Consider the following 20,070-nt stretch of genomic DNA (forward strand, 5'->3'; position numbering starts at 1 on the left):
TGAAGACTGCAAAATGGCAGCATGTCAGCGAATCCATTCTCTAAAGTCAACCCCTGAGTTGGAGTCACAACTTACCCATTTGGCCATGTCGTTGCTGTCGGGGTGCCGGGAATTCCAACACAGTAGTAGTATCCTAAAAACAGCCCGGTGCACTGCTCACCAACAGCAGGATTCCATTTAATAAATTCACTAAACGGGAAAGAGCTATATTTGTTGACAATCCCTTGGCAAGTGTCGCCTGCCACAGCCTTGTAAAACACCTTGCAAGTCGCGATGATGCCGTCCTGCATCCGAGTTGGACCGGATGGGCTCCCCGTCGTGGTTGTCGAGCTACTTGGCGAAGTCGTTGTAAGTGCCAATGCCTTGCCCCTCTCTATGGGTGCAGTATGCCTGGCCAACCCAGAAGTTGCTTGTGCAATCCTTGCTGACGGCAGGGTTCCATTCAAAGAAGGTGTCCAGGGATATGCCGGCGCCGTCTGCGACGGACTGGCAAGACTCACCACCGGAAACGACATGCCAAACATCGCAATCTGCCGGTTGACCAGAGTGTGTGGCCGCGGGGGGATGGGGCTTGCCACCGTCGGGCGTTTGAGTGACAGTGGGTGTAGGCATCAAGCCCCAGGAACCACAGTAGCGCTTGCCAACTTGGAACACACAGGCAGGGTCCGTGACGTTTGTCTTGAGCGAGTTCCAAGCAGCAAAGCTGTCGAAATCGACATTGTACATGGCTGCTGCAATTTCACAGTTGCTGTTCCAGAAACCAAATTTGTCCGAGTTGTACTGGTATTCCTCACCCAGAAAGTAGAAAGCGCAATCGTCCCGGACACCCGCGGCCATAGGGGCTTGAGAAGGCCTTGAGGCAAGTGTCATGGTGGCATTGGGGAGCATGGTGAACGGAACGCCAGTAAATGGGGCATTAGGGTCGACCGTGAATGAGACATGTCCAGGACGCCCTAGATAAGTGTTGATATCTCCAACTGGCTGTACGCAATAGCTACTGGCAGCGAAAAGATTTGTGCAGTTTGAATTGATTCCCGTGTTGAGAAACAAAAAGTCTGCAAGGGAAATAGCAAACTTGAGAGTCACAAGATTACAATAATCGCCCGCCTTGACCTCGTACCAGCGGCCACAAGGCTTGTTGGACCCGACAGCAGTGTTTGAGGGGATCGGAGCAGCAGTGGTAGGCGTCGATGGAGGAAGATTTGTCGTGGCGGGTGGTGGTAGCTTGGGTCCAGGGGGCTCGATGCAGAGAGTTGTACCGTTCATCATACTCAGGTTAGAGCACACGGGGTTGATGACCGGATTCCAAGCCAGCAGCTGTGTCTCAGTGATATTCGCAGCCGCAGCTATGGCTACACATGTTGTGTTGACTGCCACAGTGGTAGTCTTGCATGTGTTGGTGATTCAGAGACTACCAGATGTGGGAAAGTCGGAACAATAAGCACCAAGATTGTTATCAGCTAGCATCCAGGCGGTACCTACACTCTGAGCTCTGGAGATACCATAGCAGTTGTCATTACCCTGAATCTCATATGTGGTGCCGCTGCAGGTTGCCTGTGTAGGCTCCGGCTGGCCGGTGAAGTAGTCAATAGTAGATGTGGTAGCAGGTTTACCAGTGATGCCACAACTGGATGTCATGCTTTGGTAAAGAGACTCACTGGCTACAACGGGGCCGTCAAAGTAGGGCGAGCCAGATCGCATGTGCAGCCTGGCTGCGAGACATGGATCACAATCCGCCGGCTTTGTGGCGCCTTCTGGGAGCGCGTTGATATAGTTGAAGATGGAAACTACGAGCTGTCAGTGAACAGTACTCCACGGTTGACCCCCGTCACCTCGACGGAAAGGAACTCACCTCCCTGGTCACTGAAAAATGCGGTCAATGCAGCAACAGGGCCGCAGAAGACGTCGTTCTCCTTGAGACACGTGAAGCTATAAATGTGCCGACGGGTGGCCGGAAGTACTATTGGTGATGCGGGAAGATTATGATGGGCAGGAATGACAATTTCCTTTCCACACGCCGACCGAACCGAGCTCTCCCACGACTGCAGTGCTGCAGCGCAGCCAGTGGTGCAAATGCGGCTCAGCGAAGAAGGAGGGTAGTAGAAGTCTGGACGAAGGGCCGGCACAAGAGGATCGCACGACACATCAGCCATGAGTGCTGCGGCGCATGGGGAGTTGAGATCCTTGGGAAGACTGTCGTCGTAGAGCATCTTGACTGCGGCGACGGTGTCGAGACTCAGGAGAGCCCCAAGTCCAACAAAACAACGCTGAAGAACTACCATGATGAATAGTATTTCCTTTGCCACTAGGAATGAAAGAGTGAACAGTTGCAAGGCTAGCACATCTGAAAAAGAAATAAAAAACAGAGAGGAAGGGAGTGTCTGCAAGAGACAAAGAGCGACAGGCGACTCCAGTGAGATATATAGGCGCCAAATTGCATAGGTAGTGCAGAACAGCTATCAGGCCTGATGTGAAATTTGTTCGATGGCACACTTGTCATTGTCCTGTCCAGAGACGTATCTATCCGCCCGATTCAAGCCTCGAGGGCCCGCTTTTCTTACATGCCAAGGATCAACATCCCAGTTTATAGAATGTATACGGAGTAGCTACTATTGAACTACGGAAAGGGACTGGGACCCAAAACGGCGATACCGCCAGCGACTAGGGGACTGCACCCCTACCAAGGCTTAGCTAGTCACACTGCATCCGAAGACGGTCGTTCTTGGCGGATGAGGGCCATATCTCATTTCAAGCTATAGGTTAGAACTTGGCAGTGAGACTGCAAACTCTTAGCCATAGGGCTTAACTAGAGATAAACAGCTTCTCCCTAGGAATTACACTATTTGTTTCGCAATTCCATAGCTATTTCTCAATGAATGTCTCTATTTCCCCCTACCTTCCTCTTGGTGGCTATTATGTTCTTGAAACTGATAATCTAGATGATCCCGCGAGCAGTCAAGGAAAACGATCAAGTAAGTAAGAGTCAGGCTACCGGAGCACAGGCCGCCCCGAGGTCCAGCGGGCTTGCAGGCGTTGCCAAGCAGCGAAGGATGCGATGCCCAGGATGGGCATTATGGGCCGCCACTTGCTTGCTATTTGAAACGTTCATGTAGTTCGGGCCGTCCCGTCATGGCCTGAGCTGAAAAGTGCTAAGTGATAGCCTGGTATTTAGCGGCGTTACTATTTTTATCCGTAAGATTTATCCGAGGTATTGAGTCCCTTACTGGTCTCCTGCAGCGCGCACGAGTCGGTGCCTCTAGCTGAAGAAACGGCCTCTGGCTGTGAACCAGACCTCGTACCGAGTGACTGAGTTCTCAGGTTCGAAACAACTCGGCATTTGTTTGACGAGTCGTGGGACTGTCCCGGATCGGTAGAGGGCGTCAAGTAGACGGCCATTTGCTCGGCCAGGCCGTCCTCGACATCGAGGTCGAATCCAGCTTCGGCTTTACCCTTTTCGTGGAGAGTCTCACCCTGCCGCTTAATCTTGACCAGAGCTACCTGACTTTCTACAACAAGGGTAAAATCACTGGTGTGGTCACCCTCGAAGCCCTCGCCCGCGTGACGTACGAGAAGAAGAAGGTCATTCTCAACTTGCCATTCCCCGGTGCCTCGTTCAAGATTCCGGGAATCGCCACCATAGGTCCTCAGCTCACTGTCGAGGGCAGTATCGATGCCTCACTCGGCATGGCAGGTGTGATTGAGACCAAGCTTGAGATTGCCAAGTGGGAAGTAAGTAGCAATGTCTCTGTTTGAATTAACTAGCCCCCTTTTTCCCCTTTTCTGTCAATACCCAGTAACAAAACACTTGCTAACCACTCATGCTTCTTTCTAGGTCCGCCAAGTCATGCCCGACACCGATTCCTACAAGCCCGAGCTTATCGACAACAGCAAGCCAAGCCTCGATCGGACAGGCGACTTCGGGGGGATCCAAAAGCCTGAATTCTATGCAGGTGTCACTGCCTCTGGAGACGTCACATTTAAGTTGTCGGCCGCTGCTGAGTTTGGCGTTCGCTTTGCCGAGAAGTGGGAGATTGACCCGGCGGCCGCCGCAGTCGTTGGCGAGGTCAGCCTCACGACCAAGTTCGAAGCGGGCATCTCGACCATGGGAACTTGCCCCTTCACATACGGCCTCGATGTTGGGGCTCGCTTGTTCGCGAGAGCATCGGCGCCCAAGATGTTCGGCTGGTCTGGTGGAGAGGTTGACCTGATGGACAAGTGGGAAAAAAACATTATCAAGGGCGGCACTTGTCCCGAACTGGGTCCGATACCTTCCAAGAGAAGCCTACAAGGTATCGACCACCTCCTCATCGATGGCCGCGCCGAAGACAAGGACATGACCTGGAACAGGTCGAGGTTGGGAGCTGCCGAGTCCGGTGCCTACAGCGCCTCGGATGTGGAGTCCACAACCCTGTGCACGAGGGATATCTCCGGCGGGCACAAGTCATCCGTAGTCAAGAGAGGTGGTGTATACGGTCCAGCGTTCAGCCTCCCCGTCGGCCAGTTCTTCTGCCCTTCTCTAGACGGTGAAAAGGGGATCACATGCGAGCAAGCATATCATGCCCTAGAAACGAGCAACGAGGGCAGCACCTGGAGCGACAAGCGTAGGAGGGGGCAGGGTGAGAAGAGAGAGAAACAGATGCCAACGCCTACCATTGATGAAAACGCCATCGCTGCACATTTCCATGCTCATCGGCAGCGAAGCCATGGCCATGGCCATAACAGAGGAGCAGAGGTTCTGCACATGTTTGACAGCAGGGCAGGCAAGGAAAAGCCTATCCAGGTCTGTACGCGGATATGCGATATTTCCGACGACTTCCCCTCGGGTGGCCAGCTGAAGGGCGATGATTGAGGCTGGACCAATCCCATGGACTGTGGCAACTTTGACTTTGGCAGCCCCCTGACGGCACGCGCCGCCAACATCGAGTATCACACGGAGCACATCCTCGAGGCCCAGATGATCCGCCTGTTCTTCGACCACTTAGACAATAAGAAGTCCAAGCTACCCGACCCGAGGCCAAGTGCTAACCCGGCAGCCACCGTCTCCTTCTGTGCATATGTTGACCTGCTGTGGGAGGTGCCCCCTTTCGTGTGGCCCAACCAGGACACGACCGGCGGTGTCGGCAAAGCTTGGAACCCCATTATGCACATTGCGGCGCAGTTCCCAACAAAGACGTTCAAGAAGTCGGAATTTGTCGCTCTCGAGTCCGCCATCAACACGCCTTCTAAGACTAGAGCCTGGGCATCCGATGACCCGTGGACAACTAAAACCTGGACTAAGGACCTTTCCGACTATGCAAAGGCCAGGGTGATTCTCCAGAAGATGCGCAGCACAATGGGCTCTCGCATGTACCAGAGCCACTCTACCATCAGTAAGATCATGAAGACCCAGACGGAACGGATCGGCAACGTGCTCGACGCCCTCGACTCAACCCTGCTGCCCGCCAATCCGCGCGCTGGTGGATACCAGAAATGGTCAAAGCAGAACCTCGAGTCCGAATGGCTCAGTTACATGAAGGGCCAGTACACCACCATGCAGTCCAAGACCAACGGCCTTGTCAATAATTTCCTTCCAAAGATGAAAGCTGCGTGGGTAACGCAAGCCGAGAAGGAGAAATGGAAGGACGCCGCGGGTGACAACAAGGCGGTATTAGACGAGAAAAGGGAACATCGAGATTTTATAAAGTCTATTGAAGATTTTGAAACGAAATGGAATGGGCTACCTACGTGGACCAACCCGCTCTAATAACAATAAGATCGCAATAATAGCATCAGGGTTATCATCATATAATAAATATATTATTTTTTATTATTAATCTCTACCGCTATTAATATAGTAGATTACGCTATTATTAACATAAGATGGACTGTGGGTAAAAATTGGCGACGCTGGCTAGATTCGAACTAACCGCCTCTGTAATATAGAGGCTAGATAATCGCTCTGCTACTCGCTATTAGTAAGAGGTAGGGGTGCAAGTTAGTAGGGTTAATGCGAGCCTAACAATGTGGAGCCCCTCCACTCCACGTCCCTCCAGTACCAAGCAAAGTACCAACCCAAACACTGATCCAATCACTCAACATGTCGCTTCGCGTGACCGACCCAGACTTCGAGAGTGAACTCTCTGAAAAGGTCAAGGCAGCGGTGAAGGCAAAACTTGGGATTATTCAATATGATCTCCCGCTGCCGCTCCTCGTCCTCGATCCCGATGAGAACGCGGAGAAGGAACTGCCATGCCATGAACCTGCCGAGGAGACAACCATCATCAGCGCCCACCTGTCGGCGCGCATCCATGCATTTTATGAGCAGATTGCCGCCGCTTATAACGGGATCGAGGATCTGTCAGCTGGGCTGGACTTGGAGGTCCAAATCCAGCGTCAGAAGTTTGACCCAAAACCGCCATTTTGTCATCATCGCAGGTACCACTCACGCCGCCTGCAGCTGCACGACCCCGAGACGCTGCCAGATCTGCCCTTTATAAGCAGCCTGTCCCTCAGCTCGTACGGCCACGGCTCCAACGCCGTAAACGCTACAGACATGCGCCCTCTGTCTCCGCTCGTGCCGCTGCACTGCCTCGTCCACCTGCCGGCTGTCCAAGAGTGGAAAGCCAGCTGGTTGTGGGAGCGGGCCATGCCCATCCCACTTATGAGTAGAGTGATGCGCGAGTACTACACCTGGCCGTGGGAAGGCCCCCTGCGAGACGCCCGACACGAGTTCGGCGCGGCTATCATGGACCAGGAGAAGCACCTCTGCGGGAAAAGGATCCCCGCTAGTCTGACCAAGGCCGCACTTCACTTCTGGCCCATCTTTTCGCTCACCAGCCATGACGAGTCCGTCGCGCGGCCAAACCTAATCCATCCTGCGGAGAAAGACCCGGTGTCTGTCGGCCTGCGCAAGCTCGGTTCGCAGCTGACCCTGTTCGACGTGCGTGCCATGGTCACTCCAGACCTGTTCCCCAGTGCCAAGGCCTCAACCGGCCAGCAGTGGTCACAGATGCGGCGATTCCGGCTTGAGTTCCATTCCCTCCGCCCAGACGGGCGGTGGTACTTTGTCGGCCCCGGCGGCGAGGATCCGCACGACTCTGAACAAGGAGGGTACAAGATCTCAGACACAGAACACTACCCCCGCGAAACCGACACGGACGAGGACGTGGAGGTCGACGCCGAGTACGACGACAACCCGGATGATGAGTATGATTACTATCTAGACATGTTCCGCATCAAGCCCTGCAGGGACCGGATCGAGCCCCTGCTTGCGGCATTTGCGAAGTCTCTGACTCGCGACAATATGCCGAGCCTCGAGGACGCCGAGATGTTCACGCACCTGCGGTGGGCCCCTTCAGAGGACAGAGAATTGGAGGAATATAGTTTGCTGATGAAAAAGGGCCACAGATGGGGTGTCAAGTTCATTGCTGGGCGTGAGAGTCGGCAACAGAAGGATGGCGATGCTGCGGCAGCGCCAACCCTACCGGTGGTGCAGTGGCAGGTCGGCGACTGGAGACCCAGCGAGGAGGTCATGAGTTTATTCGAAAACCTAGGACGACAGGAGTGGCTCGATCTCGAGTGGGACAGGTATAGATCTAACATCGGTCAAGACATGCTAGGAAACTACTAGTAATTAGTCTACAAGCAATATTATCATATTATTAAGGTGTAAAGGCATAATAGCTAGGCGGTATGGTTGTGGAAGCAAGACCAGCCGATGAAGATTGTACATACATAGACGAGCCAAGAAACTCCGCCTTATCTACTGGGGCTCCAGGGCTGACGGCGGGGATCGTGGGAAGACGGGCCGCTCGGCGAGCTTCCGCTGCGCACAGTGCATAAAAATATATTTTACAAATACAAATTGCTTAGTAACCTGCAGGCATATTTGGTTTCTCAGCGCCTTACTGCGAAAAATTAGTGCGTGGGCCTTGAAAGAGCGATAACTCAGCTCAGGGCCTTCTTTCCCGCGATAATGAACTGCATGGACCGTGAAGGATGACGAGCTCTTTACATTCATAAGGTTTCACGCCGACTCGTTTGGTCAACTCCAAGGCAAACGTTTTTTGTAGACAAGTTAGCCAGGCATTAAGACGAAATCGCAAGCGCATTGAGAATGCATTGCCCGCGTCAAAATTCGTGATAGTATGGCTATTTACCCTTTCTTATTCGTGTGTCCGCTCACAATAGTTGGAATTTGTGCTGCCCGATCGCACGCAATGTAGGCAAAGCCCAATACGCTCCATGAGGAGCTCTACACGCCCACCGCGATCACGGTTATATTGCGGTACAGTATGATAGCGCTCATATTGGCAAGCAACACTCGGTTCCGTTGGAATCGATTGAGGCATATTCCCAGCCTGCTCTATTGCCTTGGAGATGTTGCGGATGCTGGTTGGCCAGAGATTTGCCTTCTCGAGTGACTGCAGGTATGCATATGCGTATTTGCTTGACCAGCCGCAGCGGTGGCAGCACGATCCACTGTTGAATCCCTGGATAAGAATCTCTGCTAGTTCCAGTCTGGCACGGTTTCTTTGCTCTTCCAGAAAGTCTCGCTCAGTTAGCAACGTTCTGCGGTGCAGCAACTCGTATGACCTACAAACTACCCTCCAGTCCAAACCGGACTCAAGCTCTTGATTGACGAGGTCGAGATAGGAACCACCGTAGTCGAGAATCAGCGCCTTTGTAGTTGCTTTGAAGGATTGCGCATTCCGGAAAAGAGCCGCCGCAGCTGCGAGGACCACCAAGTCATTGGCTTTTCTGTCACCAGGAAGAAGCCACGCAGTACTTGTGAATGTGAAAGCATCCACAAAATCGTACTTATCAGCCATGACCCCAATGCTCAGAATGTCGTGCACGGGCAGTGCTGTAGGTATCATATGGTTTTGATGGTGCAGAACTGCACAGAGGTACTTCATGCCCACTGCATTGTCGTCAGGAAGTGGTAGTTCCTTCAGTACACTCGTTGTAAGTTGTTGATGACCCTCCTTCCAGTTCGGGCCTAGCATGACAGAGAATGGTTTCGAGACTGCCTTGAGGATCAGCGACTGGACCTTGATCTTCAACTTTTCTGGTCCGACAACTAGGAGGATGTCACCATCCGCAGCAATGTTTATGGCCGTGCGGACATCTTCTCCCTTCCTTTCTGTAATGCCAGCCATACTAAAAAGTTTTTCGGATAATCGTCCTTAATGCCCGGAGGATAATATTTGGCAAGGAAAGAATGTTATAGAAGTCTTAGTATATTAAACAGAAGCGTTAAGGCATTGACCCAGTCATGTAAAGAATCAGAATACGGGGGGCGGGCTGCGTCTGGCCATACCTCCCGCACTGTTTGGTGGCACCTAGATATGCACTCCACTTAAATCACAACAAAGTGATACCAGAACTTGGAAAACACCTCAACTGTTCGACCGTGCTTGAACAGAAGAATCCCCGAGGATCGTATTAGGATCCAAGTTCTCGCAAGGGGTAGGAAGCACGCCAGAAGCACGTCCAGCCTCGTCCGCTTCCTCCCGCTCCAGACGCTCCAAATCGTCCACATTGTCGAGACCACGTGCAACCGCACGCACCATTTTTTCCAACCACAATTTCTTTTGTTTCCGCAGACGTTGAATCTTGGCATCCACGACACGGCGCTCCTCTTCGGCAGACTCGAGCTCGAGCTCGAAATGCATGTGTAGCTGCTGTATGCGACGGAGCTCATTTGGCGAAACGCCCTGTAGATCGCAACGGGGCTGATGGTGAATCACGCACTGAGCGCACCGAGAAGAATCGGATGAAGAAGGTTGACAAGAAGCAAGGCCCCTGCGCTGGCAGTAGGAACAGGGCCCCATCTCCGTGACCTGTGGATTGGAAAGATGCGAATATTCACACTGACTAGGTTTTTGCGAGCGAACCTTTTACTAGTGCTTGATGACAGTGAAGGAGGCAAATACACCTCAACACTCTGGCAGCCTGTTTCGATGGAGGGGGTTACAAGGCTTACAAAGGTGGGCTGGTGTGGTGGTGGGATAATCGTTTTGGCGGTGCCGTGAGTCCAATCGAATCGAGCACTCAAGCCACCTAGTCCAGACCTGTTGTTCACCGCGTAGTTACTCTCCGGCAGCGACTCGTCAAACCTTCATTATTCATATCGCCGGAAATGTCTTGGTCCCAGAAAAGCCAGCCTAACCCTCCCCCTCCCCCTCCCCCTCCTCTTCTATCAAAAACGTTGAACTTTCCAGACTCGCCTGACGGTCGAACGGCCTCAAACAATGGCCATGGTACGGACGACACGCTTAGAGTTACACAGATCCTTGAGGAGCACGGCATTCCGTGCTGCCTCGTGGGAATCTCCGCCCTTATTTTCTATGGTGCTGCGAGATGTCGACCGGTATGATTCCTCATTTCATCCTACTAGTAGCGTCGTCACTTCTAGGGTCCATTCTCTTCTAACCTCTTAATATAGGATTGGGAAATCTGCGTTGCAACAGACTCTGTCGACAAAGCAAAGAATCTACTCCAGTCCGAGCCCTATTCTGAAAACTACTGCCTAGTCGAACCTTGGCCCTATGCAGACGCGTCTTTAATACCTACTTACAACCGCTTTAAGAGCAGAGGTGTGAACCATTACTTCTTGCTGGTGCCTTCTGTTGACGTGCATCTTGAATGCGGGGCTGATAATATCGTCCGGAGCAAGAGGGGACTGCCATATCCATCTTTATCCGCCTTTATACAGAGCTGTTTAGATAGGAGAAGCATGGTTGAACTTGTCGACGTTGTGGATGGAACCGATATAGACGAGCAATGGGGGGAAACGAATCTTCAACTAGACGGGACGAATGATGTGCAATGGGCACGAGATCTAAACCGAAGAGGAGAGGAGCTTGACGGGGGTAAATATGCCGATAAGCTCATTGGTGTTCCGGATAGGCCGATGAGCAGACGAATCATGTGGCAAGAGGCGGTACGTACCAAGGAGAAGAGGCTTGACTGGACCAAGCCCAAGTCCGTTTTTGTAACCCAGTATCGCATAGTGGATGACCCAAACTCCTGGGAAGTGCTCTCGGATATGTACTAGTGAGATAATATACGTTTTTTTATCACTGCAAATTTTACAAACGAGACAGCTCGAGATAACTTCCGGCGGGCTGCGCTGCAACACGAGTCCTCGCATGTTGTCTCATGGGCGAAGGAGCGTGACTAGGTGCCCGCCTTCCGAAACAAAATAAATACTATCAAGGCAATCAGGTATCTTTCTACATAGATAGTAATTTTATAGACTTTTTTACTCTTCCGAACATCTTTTTATTCTGACATATATTATGTGAGTGTTGATTTATTTAATCAGAGGCGGTGACAGACTTTGGACCCCACTGTAGTAACACCTGGTGTAAGCTTTTGGGCACCCGCTGAAAATTGTCCATTCTCAGACTCCGTTATGCACAGCTTTGCGCAGACGCGCAGACACGTACTCAACCCAATCCGACGCGGTGAAATACCATGGACATGACTGATTCGGCGCCGGGAAGGCCACCATCGCCTCTCAGATCACTGCCGACCGCTGAGTGTGAGGTATTCGGCAGCGAAGTGCTTCTCGATGAGGAAACGTTCTCGTGGTATAACCCAGAGAACTGGTATTCCGTTCGGATCGGCGAAGTATTCAGATCCAGATATCAAGTCCTGTTGAAACTGGGATTCGGCTCTGTCTCGACAGTTTGGCTTTGCCGTGATTTACAGTCTGAGTTCCTCCCCTTCTCCAGCATACATTGTCCTCACTAGTAGTTCTAATCACCAGTCCCGCAGAGGACACCGATACGTCACCTTAAAGGTTTACGAGACGGGACATCGCCAAGCGATGAATGAGACGAGTGTTCTAAAGTACCTAGAGTCGATTGAGACGTCTCACGAGGGCGCGAAGCTCGTACGCTTGATGCTGGATTCGTTCGAGGTACAAGGTAGGAAAGGGCCGCACGTCGTTATCGTTCACGAGCCTCTCAGCTTATCTCTTGGGGGTATTCGCGGAATCGCTGGAGGGAAGCTGCCAGACAATGTCTTAAAGCCCATGATCCTTGGCATACTTCTCGGACTCGACTTCCTTCACTCGGTTGGTCATGTCGTCCACACAGGTATGCTAGAAATGTGCTCACTGTATTAATTCAATGTTTGCTTACAGTGGGGGCCCAGATATCCAAGAAGGTAATATAATGCTAGCAATTACGGATCAAACATTTTTCGATGAAGTAGTCGCCTCAGAATGGGCATCGCCATCGGCCCGCAAGATTGATGGCGACAGAGTAATTTATGCCTCTACCGGTCTCGAAATACCTGACGATCCCGGCTTTCCAATCATTTCGGACTTTGGAGATGCTCAATTTGGCGAAATGCCTTTTATAGGCGAAGTTATGCCCGATTTGTACAGAGCTCCTGAGATTATTCTGAAAGTGCCCTGGGACGAGAAGATTGATATCTGGGCGCTTGGCTTGATGGTTCGTAAAACGTGCCTTGCCTCTACTTGCTGCCGTTTTTGTAGCCCCGTTGCTGATCCAGTTCAAAAGATCTGGGACCTGTATGAAGGGAAACACCTTTTCCACAAGAGACTTCCCAGTAGAGAAGAATCCAGCATTGCCCACATGGCGAGGATGGTGTCGTTGTTGGGAGCGCCGTCACCCGACCTACTTGAACGGAGTGCTGTCGCAGCGGAAATTTTCGACGATAGCGGTACGTTGTTACGATTCTCTCTGGTGCAGGCATAATGCAAGTTGTTGACTTCTTCTAGGCATGTTGAGGGGTAACGATGGGACACCCAACAGTACCCTTGAAGATGAGGAAGAGAATCTACAGGGAGACGAAAAGGCGGAATTTCTGAGCTTCCTAAGAAAGATGTTACAATGGAGGCCAGAAGACCGAGCGTCGGCCGCCGACTTGATGAAAGATCCGTGGCTGCGACGGATGTGATGGCCTATCCTCCAGTAACCGTCACCACATGGACAAGGCACAGATTTCTGGCCATTCCACCACATCGGCTTCTACTAGTACAACTTTTAACTGGTCGGTTGGTAAGGCTTGTAGCTATTTTAAGTTTGCGTTATCGTTTAATAACTCGCAGTTTTAGTGCGCGATGGCGACACGATTGGCTAGCTAACAACCGCCTCGTATCCACGTGGGTGGGTGCCACGAGTCTATGCCGTCATCCATTCTTCAACGGGCGGTTCAACCGTTGAGAATCTTTCTAGGAAACATTGTCAAAAATTACATCATTTCTAAGCAACATAGGCAGCTTGACGACTGCCCGCGGATCATCATGGCGGAACAAGAGGCAACGCCGGAGAACATGACCATGATGCAGGGGTTCGAGTGGTATGTTCCCGCAGACCAGAAGCACTGGAAACGCCTGAAAGATCATGTCCCGCAGCTCAAGTCCTGGGGCATCGACAATATCTGGGTGCCGCCGGGATGCAAAGCCTCGAGCAAGGAGGGCAACGGGTACGATATCTACGACCTGTACGACATTGGCGAGTTTGACCAAAAGGGCTCCGTCGCCACGAAATGGGGTACTCGGGAAGAGCTTGAGGAGCTCTGCAAGGTCGCCAACGACCACGGTGTTGGCATTTACTGGGACGCGGTCCTGAACCACCGTCTCGGCTCCGACCACAAGGAAAAGTGCCAGGCCATCGAGGTTGACCAAGAGGACCGCAACAAGACAGTCAGTGACCAGTACGAGATTGATGCCTGGGTAGGCTTCGACTTCTCCGGCAGGCAGGACAAGTACAGCAAGCAAAAGTATCACTGGTACCATTTCAGCGGCGTCGACTACAACGCCGCCAACAAGAAAACGGCCATTTACAAGATTGTGGGCGAAAAGTCGGACGCCCTCTGGGCCGAAGTGCCGGACGTGGACGATGAAAAGGGCAACTACGACTACCTCATGGGCTCGGACCTCGACTACGACCATCCAGAGGTGCAGGACGACGTGCTCGCCTGGGGCACCTGGATCGCGAAGACGCTTCCCCTCAAGGGCATGCGCTTCGACGCCATCAAGCACTTTAGCGCCGACTTTTTGCATCGCTTCGTCAAGCAAATGGACGACACGTACGGCAGCGGGTGGTTCTTTGTCGGCGAGTTCTGGAAGGACAGCCTCGAGGACATGAACAACTACCTGGACCGGATGGAGGAGAAGTTTTCGCTCTTTGACGCGCCGCTGGTGCACAACTTCAGCGCCCTCAGCCAGACCGAGTCGGCCGACCTGCGCAAGGTCTTTGACGACACGCTCGTGCGGTGCCGGCCCGTCAACGCCGTGACGCTCGTCATGAACCACGACACGCAGCCGTACCAGGCCCTCGAGGCCCCCATCGCCGACTGGTTCAAGCCGCTGGCCTACGCGCTCATCCTGCTGCGCGGCGAGGGCTACCCGTGCGTCTGGTACGGCGACCTGTACGGCATCCAGGGCGAGCACCCGTTCCCGCCCGCGTGCAGCGGCAAGCTCCCGCACCTGGCCCTCGCGCGCAAGCTGTACGCCTACGGCAAGCAGGCCGACTACTTTGACCTCGCTACCTGCCTTGGCTGGGTCCGCTACGGCACGCACGATCGGCCCGCCGGCGTGGCTGTCGTGCTGAGCAATGCCGGGCCCGGCACGAAGCGCATGCACGTCGGGGAGATGCATGCCGGTGAGCGCTGGACGGATGTCCTCGGCTGGTCCGAGGGGGCCGTCACCATCGGCCAAGATGGCTTCGGGGACTTTACCTGCGGGCAGTGCAGTGTGAGCGTGTGGGTGAGGGAAGGTGCAGAAGGGAGAGACAGGTTTAGTGAGAAGTTTGACAGTGACATTTACAAGACAGAATAGAAGGAAAGCCGTAGGCTGGATATATATTGGTTAGGTTAAGCGAGAAAGAAGAATACAGTAGACCGAGATACTCATCCGCAATAGCTTGTCCCTCTGCCGCTTGCCAACCCGTCAGTGTGTGCTTTATCAAGTAAACGTGGATTCAAAAGAAAAATATAGCAGACCAAGCATTCATGGCAATAGCTTCTCGCCCTCTACCTCTTGCCAACCTGTCAGTCTGTACTTGTTCAAGTCCACGGGAATACCCCCACTGTACCCTATATCCCCATCAACCACTTCCAGCTTCTTGAGTGCCTTTCCAGCCAGCTTTGCAAGCCACTGATCACCGCCCATAACTGCCTTTTTGACACTGGCCTTGACCTTGGTATTGATGGCGTCGGTAAATTCACCAAAGCCTTTCACATCGTCATCCATCGGACTCGGTGACTGGTCCAGTTCCAAAAGTTTGCTATGCTTGACTATTAGTGCGATGAAGTTGAGAAGATCTTGGTCGAGTGTGGCCGGGAGATGACCTCGCACAGCCATCTTCACAGTCGTTGTATCGCTTTCCGTCTCATCGTTGGCAACAACGGGGGCTCCGCACTTCGCAGAGTCAGCCTCCGAGTTGATCTTGTCGGGGATGATGTGCTCGTGATGAGGGAGAAGGAACGTCGGCACGACAAAACTGGCATCCACGCCGCGCAGTTTCAAAATCTCATAGATGCTCGACTCCTTCAGTGCTCGATGAGCCACGACACCGTCAAATTCCATGCGGCAGAGAATGCTGAAAGTAGAAATGAGCGGGACGTGCGCGTGGCCAGTCATTGATCCCAGTCCGAGGGTGAAGTGGGCGTCTGTGACCCAAGACGAGACGCTTTCTTGCAAGCGCTCCAATTCCATCTCCGAACTATCGTAGCGCTTGAAAACCTTTTGCACCAAGAGCGATTTGATCCAGTCTCCCGATGCCGTCACAGTCGTCGAGCGTATGGTGACGGGATGAAAGTACGAAAGCGGGTTGAGGAGCAGGCGCAAAAGCATCGGGAGGCGGTGCATAAAGCGCCGCATTCTTGGAGATGATAACTCACGCAGTGCAGTGACTTTGACGGATCGCTGCGGCGGATTGGGCACAGATGGTTTCGAATGAAGCTGTGAGCAGATTGCTGCCCGGAGTGCGGATTCATCGGGATGATCAGTGCTCGCGGTCGAGGTCAGACGCTGTCGCAAATCTGCTCTTGCTTGGCTGATAGTGTTGCTGGCGTCGAGTAATTCGAGAGTGCTGTGATATCGTTGGACGGCAATGTCGCTGTGTAGTGGCTGCTTCTTGATGGCCTTGTATGCCGCAGCATTGGACGAGTCCTGTGGGGGATTACCGGCCGTCATTTTTGCCTTGGTCTCGGACACTTGAGGCATGTTTCTGTCCGTAACGGCACCGATGCTAGAGGCTCCTTCGTCCATTGACATTGATCGAGATTGCCCCAACGTCAGCGGTTGTTTCCCGCCCTTGATATTCGCAAAGCAATCGTCAACTTCAATGCTTCGAAACATCGAGACAGTGACGCGCTCAGTCTGAATGGCAAGTTCCAAGTCATTGGAAAGCTTGATGCCGACCTCGACACCGTGGACGGTGAAGCTCAGTGTCGACAAAGAAAGAGAGATGCCACGCAGCACCAGAAGACCATCGACTTCTGTGTCGATTTCCAGCGCCGGAATGTCAAACAGCGCAATCTTGTCGTCAACGAAATGCAGCTGCTTCAAGAATCCTCGCAGAATCCATCTCGTCGTGTTACCAACGGTTCTGTATTGGAAGAGGCAGGTGATGTAGATGGCTGGGTAGCAGAGGGCTGCAAAAACCCAGTACAGCAGCCACGATGTCGAGGCGACGGCGTACGCCAGGTTGACTGTGGTAAACAGTGTCCATATGTGACAAAAGGGCAAGACGCGGTTGCCGCTGTTATCTCCATGCAGCAGGAAGAGAGTCAGAACTGGCGCTCCTGACAAGGTCCACCGCCAGGGCCATTGGAAAACGGCCAACTGGACTATCGTGGCACCAAGGAAGAAGGTTGGTGTGAGGCGCCTCCACAGCGACTTTCCAGTATCAGTGGTGTAGCTTCGGGGTTTCACTGGTGGGGTGGCCGTTTGCGCTGCCACAGCAGGGTTCATCCTGAAAATATTACAGATGCCAAGAATCGAAAAAGCTTCTATTCATGCTCAGCCAGATTGCATTAAAATAGTCCAGGGCGTCCAAGTGAAATCGGACGATGTGTTTACAACGTCAATTTACTTGAACGTCACAATGTGGTTTGCCACAGGAGCGGGACAGCTGATGAAGTAGGCTGGTGAAACGCGACCAAGTCAATGACGCTGCCAGACCAAATTTTCTGGTTTAATTGATCAGCAAAATAGCAACCAAGTCACTGTAATTATTATTATCAAGGCCTTGACAAGAGTACTGTAAATAAATGCAAGCAGAGTAAAATGAGAATTCTTGAGAACTAGGACTTTATTCAATATGCTTCAATTTTCTGATTTAGACTGCGTTTTATCTCGCAATGCGTCGAGCCAAGGGTGTCTCAGGATTTGTTCAGCATCTGGCCGCTGGCTGGGATCCAGTTTCATTACAAATCGTAAAAACGACGCAAATTCCTCCCGGGCTTCCTGGTTTAGCCCCTCCATGATCTCCTCAGAGGCCAACTCCGGCCGACGAAGTTGTGGGAAGGCAGATACTGTGCCATCTTCACTAAAGACATCCTTGACCAACTTCGGGTCCCCTTTAGCGAGGAGTGTTCTTGGGAATGGTCCAAAAAAGTCGACCATCTCAGCAAGATGCATCCGAACATCATAGTGACTTGACTTTTCTGCAGGCTTGCTAACCATTCCGGAGAACATGCGAATGGCGCAATAGACTTCCAAGACGACGGCACCGAGATTCCACCAGTCAGTTGTCTCGTCCCAGGGGGCTTTGATGAGCACCTCTGGTGCTCGAAGGGCTACTGGCTGAATATTCTCACTCAAGTGCTTGGTTTTCCAGCTCGCCACGCCCCAATCTCCTAAGACTACGCTAAAACCGTTGATGCTATCACTTTCATGCCTTGTGAAATAGTAATTTTGCAGCGGGCACGAGGGTATAGGCCTGTAAGGGACTTCCCGGTCTTGGTCTGGCGGCTTTTGCTCTTGCAAGTAGCGTTCCACCAGAGTACGGTCGCGAATCTGGACAAATATGTTGTTTGGTTGAATATCTATTAGATGTAGTCATGTATTAGAAGTAGAAAAGCAAGTGGCATGTGGAAAGCGTTTACCTGTGTGTATAACGCCTTGGTTATGGGCATAATGAAGCGCTAGGGCAATCTCAATAGTAAACCGGCGCATAGTAACATATGGCACAAGAGATCGTTGGAACAACGCTCCAAAGCTACGCAGTGTCTCTCCCATCAGAGGAAATACAAGACAGACGTGCTTTCCGTAGGGGCCTGTGATTTCAAAGTCGTCTAGCAGATGGCAGATAAAAGGGTAGCCTGGCATAGTGGGCTTGCCATTGTCGCGAAGGTGCCTTAGGATTTCTCGCTCGAATATATCCACATCTGTATAATAGCACTCGCCACTTAACACTTTAAGGGCGACATACTGGTGTTCGTGGCCGTGTCTATGGCTAATTAGACCTGTGGTGTATCCTCGTTTCCTCGACTGTACCTACTCACGGTTGGTGTCCCGCGCCAACCAAACTGTGGAATAGGCACCATAGCCGAGCTTGTTACAGACAATATAGTGGTCATTGAAAATGTCATCGATGTAAACAGGATGAAACCCTCCAGTACGGTAGGCACTATGACCCTCTTCATTTTTCTGATCATCCATACTTGATGTTTGTTAAAAACAGGGTACTGTGTTTGGCTGACAACATGGTTACGCGAGACCTGATAACGTAATCAGGATTCCTGCACGTGTTCGTTCCAAATCAGATTGCTCAGACTGAATAAACGGTCCAAGAAGCATCATTTGGGAGAATGCAGCATAAAGTGGATAGATGTTAGAATTTTCTGCTTATTAGAATTAACGTCGAATACGGGGTAACCGCACACAACCCCCTAACAACTACATAGCTAAGAAAGGTATAGTAGAAAAATTAGTATATATTAGTATATATTAGTATATATAAAGCTAAACTAGATCTAGAACTCTATCTCTATAGATTATAAATCCCCTACCTCTTATTTAAGATATAATTAGTTATCTTTATCTTTATTTATATTATACTTTAACTTTTATACCTTAAACCTATTATTAAATTTAGCTAATTATATATTAAAAAGCCTTAAAGGTAGGTTAAAAGCTATTATTAAAAGAGGCTTAGCCTTAATAATATCTATTACCTTAGTAAATTTCTAATTAAGGTTAATATAGACTTACTTTTATTTAATTAGTTAATATACCTTAAGGCTATTATATAAGTATTTTACTTTTTTTTTAAGCTAATTACCTTTTTTAAAGTTATATTATATACTTTTTAAGCTTTTAAAAGAAGCTAGTTAGGGTAAGTTTTTATTTATATATATATACTACTTATTAAAAGTCTTTATATAATTTTAAGGTTTTAATAAGAATATTAATACTTTTTTAGCTATTAAGTAATATAATTAGCTTATTATAAAGTATATATAAGTTAAATATAAGTATATAGGAAAGGGGTATTAATATATTAATTAGTTAAATTCCTATTCTTTATTACCTACTTTATATATTTTTTAAGGTAAATATACTAGTATATATAATTATATATATATTAATAAATAATACCTTTTAATTAGCTAGTTTTATACTTTAAGCTAAGCTTAAATAGGTAGAATAGTATTTTTACTTAAAGGGTATAAATAACCTTATATTATAATAAACTAGCCTAAAAGGCTCTAATAGCAACTAGTACTTCTACTATTAGTAGGCTTTATAGTATATAACCCTCTTAACTATAAGGCTAAAAGGATTTATAATAATAATACTAACTTATTATTATCTAGTTATACCTATAAGGGGCCCCCTAGGGGCTCTATACTAGCTACTCTAGAAGGACTAGGGTAGGCTCTATAGCCTAGCCCTTAATATACCCTCTCTCTCCCTAGCGTACCTATAGATAGGCTATAAACCCCCTAGGCTCTAATCTACTAGCCTATAAGCCTAGGCTAAAATATATACGCTAGCCCCTTTTATATAACTATATACACTATAGTTTAAACCTATAACCCTAGGTTAGTATTATTATATATAATAGACTAGCCCTATAGGGGCTTTAGTAGTAA

At 50.5% G+C, this 20,070-nt stretch overlaps 7 protein-coding genes across 7 annotated transcripts; 4 read left to right on the forward strand and 3 right to left on the reverse strand.

Moving 5' to 3' along the window:
• Positions 1-330: 330 nt before the first annotated feature.
• On the reverse strand, positions 331-2,210 carry CCM_09546 (muramidase, putative; the record flags this gene model as incomplete). Its single annotated transcript, XM_006674679.1, has 3 exons — positions 331-1,317; positions 1,483-1,787; positions 1,853-2,210. The coding sequence occupies 3 exons, from the start codon at positions 2,208-2,210 to the stop codon at positions 331-333; spliced, it is 1,650 nt and encodes a 549-aa protein (XP_006674742.1).
• A 662-nt stretch (positions 2,211-2,872) lies between these two features.
• Positions 2,873-5,743, forward strand: CCM_09547 (uncharacterized protein; the record flags this gene model as incomplete). The annotated part of the gene is made up of 5 exons (XM_006674680.1): positions 2,873-2,972; positions 3,114-3,153; positions 3,375-3,729; positions 3,833-4,784; positions 4,851-5,743. The coding sequence occupies 5 exons, from the start codon at positions 2,873-2,875 to the stop codon at positions 5,741-5,743; spliced, it is 2,340 nt and encodes a 779-aa protein (XP_006674743.1).
• A 333-nt stretch (positions 5,744-6,076) lies between these two features.
• CCM_09548 (uncharacterized protein) lies at positions 6,077-7,609 on the forward strand (the record flags this gene model as incomplete). The annotated part of the gene is made up of 1 exon (XM_006674681.1): positions 6,077-7,609. The coding sequence occupies one exon, from the start codon at positions 6,077-6,079 to the stop codon at positions 7,607-7,609; it is 1,533 nt and encodes a 510-aa protein (XP_006674744.1).
• A 535-nt stretch (positions 7,610-8,144) lies between these two features.
• Positions 8,145-11,137, reverse strand: CCM_09549 (uncharacterized protein; the record flags this gene model as incomplete). Its single annotated transcript, XM_006674682.1, has 9 exons — positions 8,145-9,141; positions 9,394-9,698; positions 9,968-10,044; positions 10,101-10,211; positions 10,270-10,337; positions 10,418-10,494; positions 10,562-10,666; positions 10,936-11,037; positions 11,084-11,137. 9 exons carry the CDS (start codon positions 11,135-11,137, stop codon positions 8,145-8,147), a joined length of 1,896 nt encoding a protein of 631 aa, XP_006674745.1.
• Positions 11,138-11,463: 326 nt separating this feature from the next.
• Positions 11,464-12,918, forward strand: CCM_09550 (serine/threonine protein kinase, putative; the record flags this gene model as incomplete). The annotated part of the gene is made up of 5 exons (XM_006674683.1): positions 11,464-11,705; positions 11,767-12,089; positions 12,148-12,453; positions 12,511-12,681; positions 12,740-12,918. The coding sequence occupies 5 exons, from the start codon at positions 11,464-11,466 to the stop codon at positions 12,916-12,918; spliced, it is 1,221 nt and encodes a 406-aa protein (XP_006674746.1).
• Positions 12,919-13,264: 346 nt separating this feature from the next.
• On the forward strand, positions 13,265-14,803 carry CCM_09551 (glucan 1,4-alpha-maltohexaosidase precursor; the record flags this gene model as incomplete). The annotated part of the gene is made up of 1 exon (XM_006674684.1): positions 13,265-14,803. One exon carries the CDS (start codon positions 13,265-13,267, stop codon positions 14,801-14,803), a length of 1,539 nt encoding a protein of 512 aa, XP_006674747.1.
• A 171-nt stretch (positions 14,804-14,974) lies between these two features.
• CCM_09552 (srpk, putative) lies at positions 14,975-18,634 on the reverse strand (the record flags this gene model as incomplete). The annotated part of the gene is made up of 4 exons (XM_006674685.1): positions 14,975-16,943; positions 17,316-18,018; positions 18,079-18,422; positions 18,474-18,634. The coding sequence occupies 4 exons, from the start codon at positions 18,632-18,634 to the stop codon at positions 14,975-14,977; spliced, it is 3,177 nt and encodes a 1,058-aa protein (XP_006674748.1).
• Positions 18,635-20,070: the final 1,436 nt, after the last annotated feature.

The sequence above is a fragment of the Cordyceps militaris genome (assembly GCF_000225605.1).
Source record: "Cordyceps militaris CM01 unplaced genomic scaffold CCM_S00009, whole genome shotgun sequence".
NCBI lineage: Eukaryota > Fungi > Ascomycota > Sordariomycetes > Hypocreales > Cordycipitaceae > Cordyceps > Cordyceps militaris.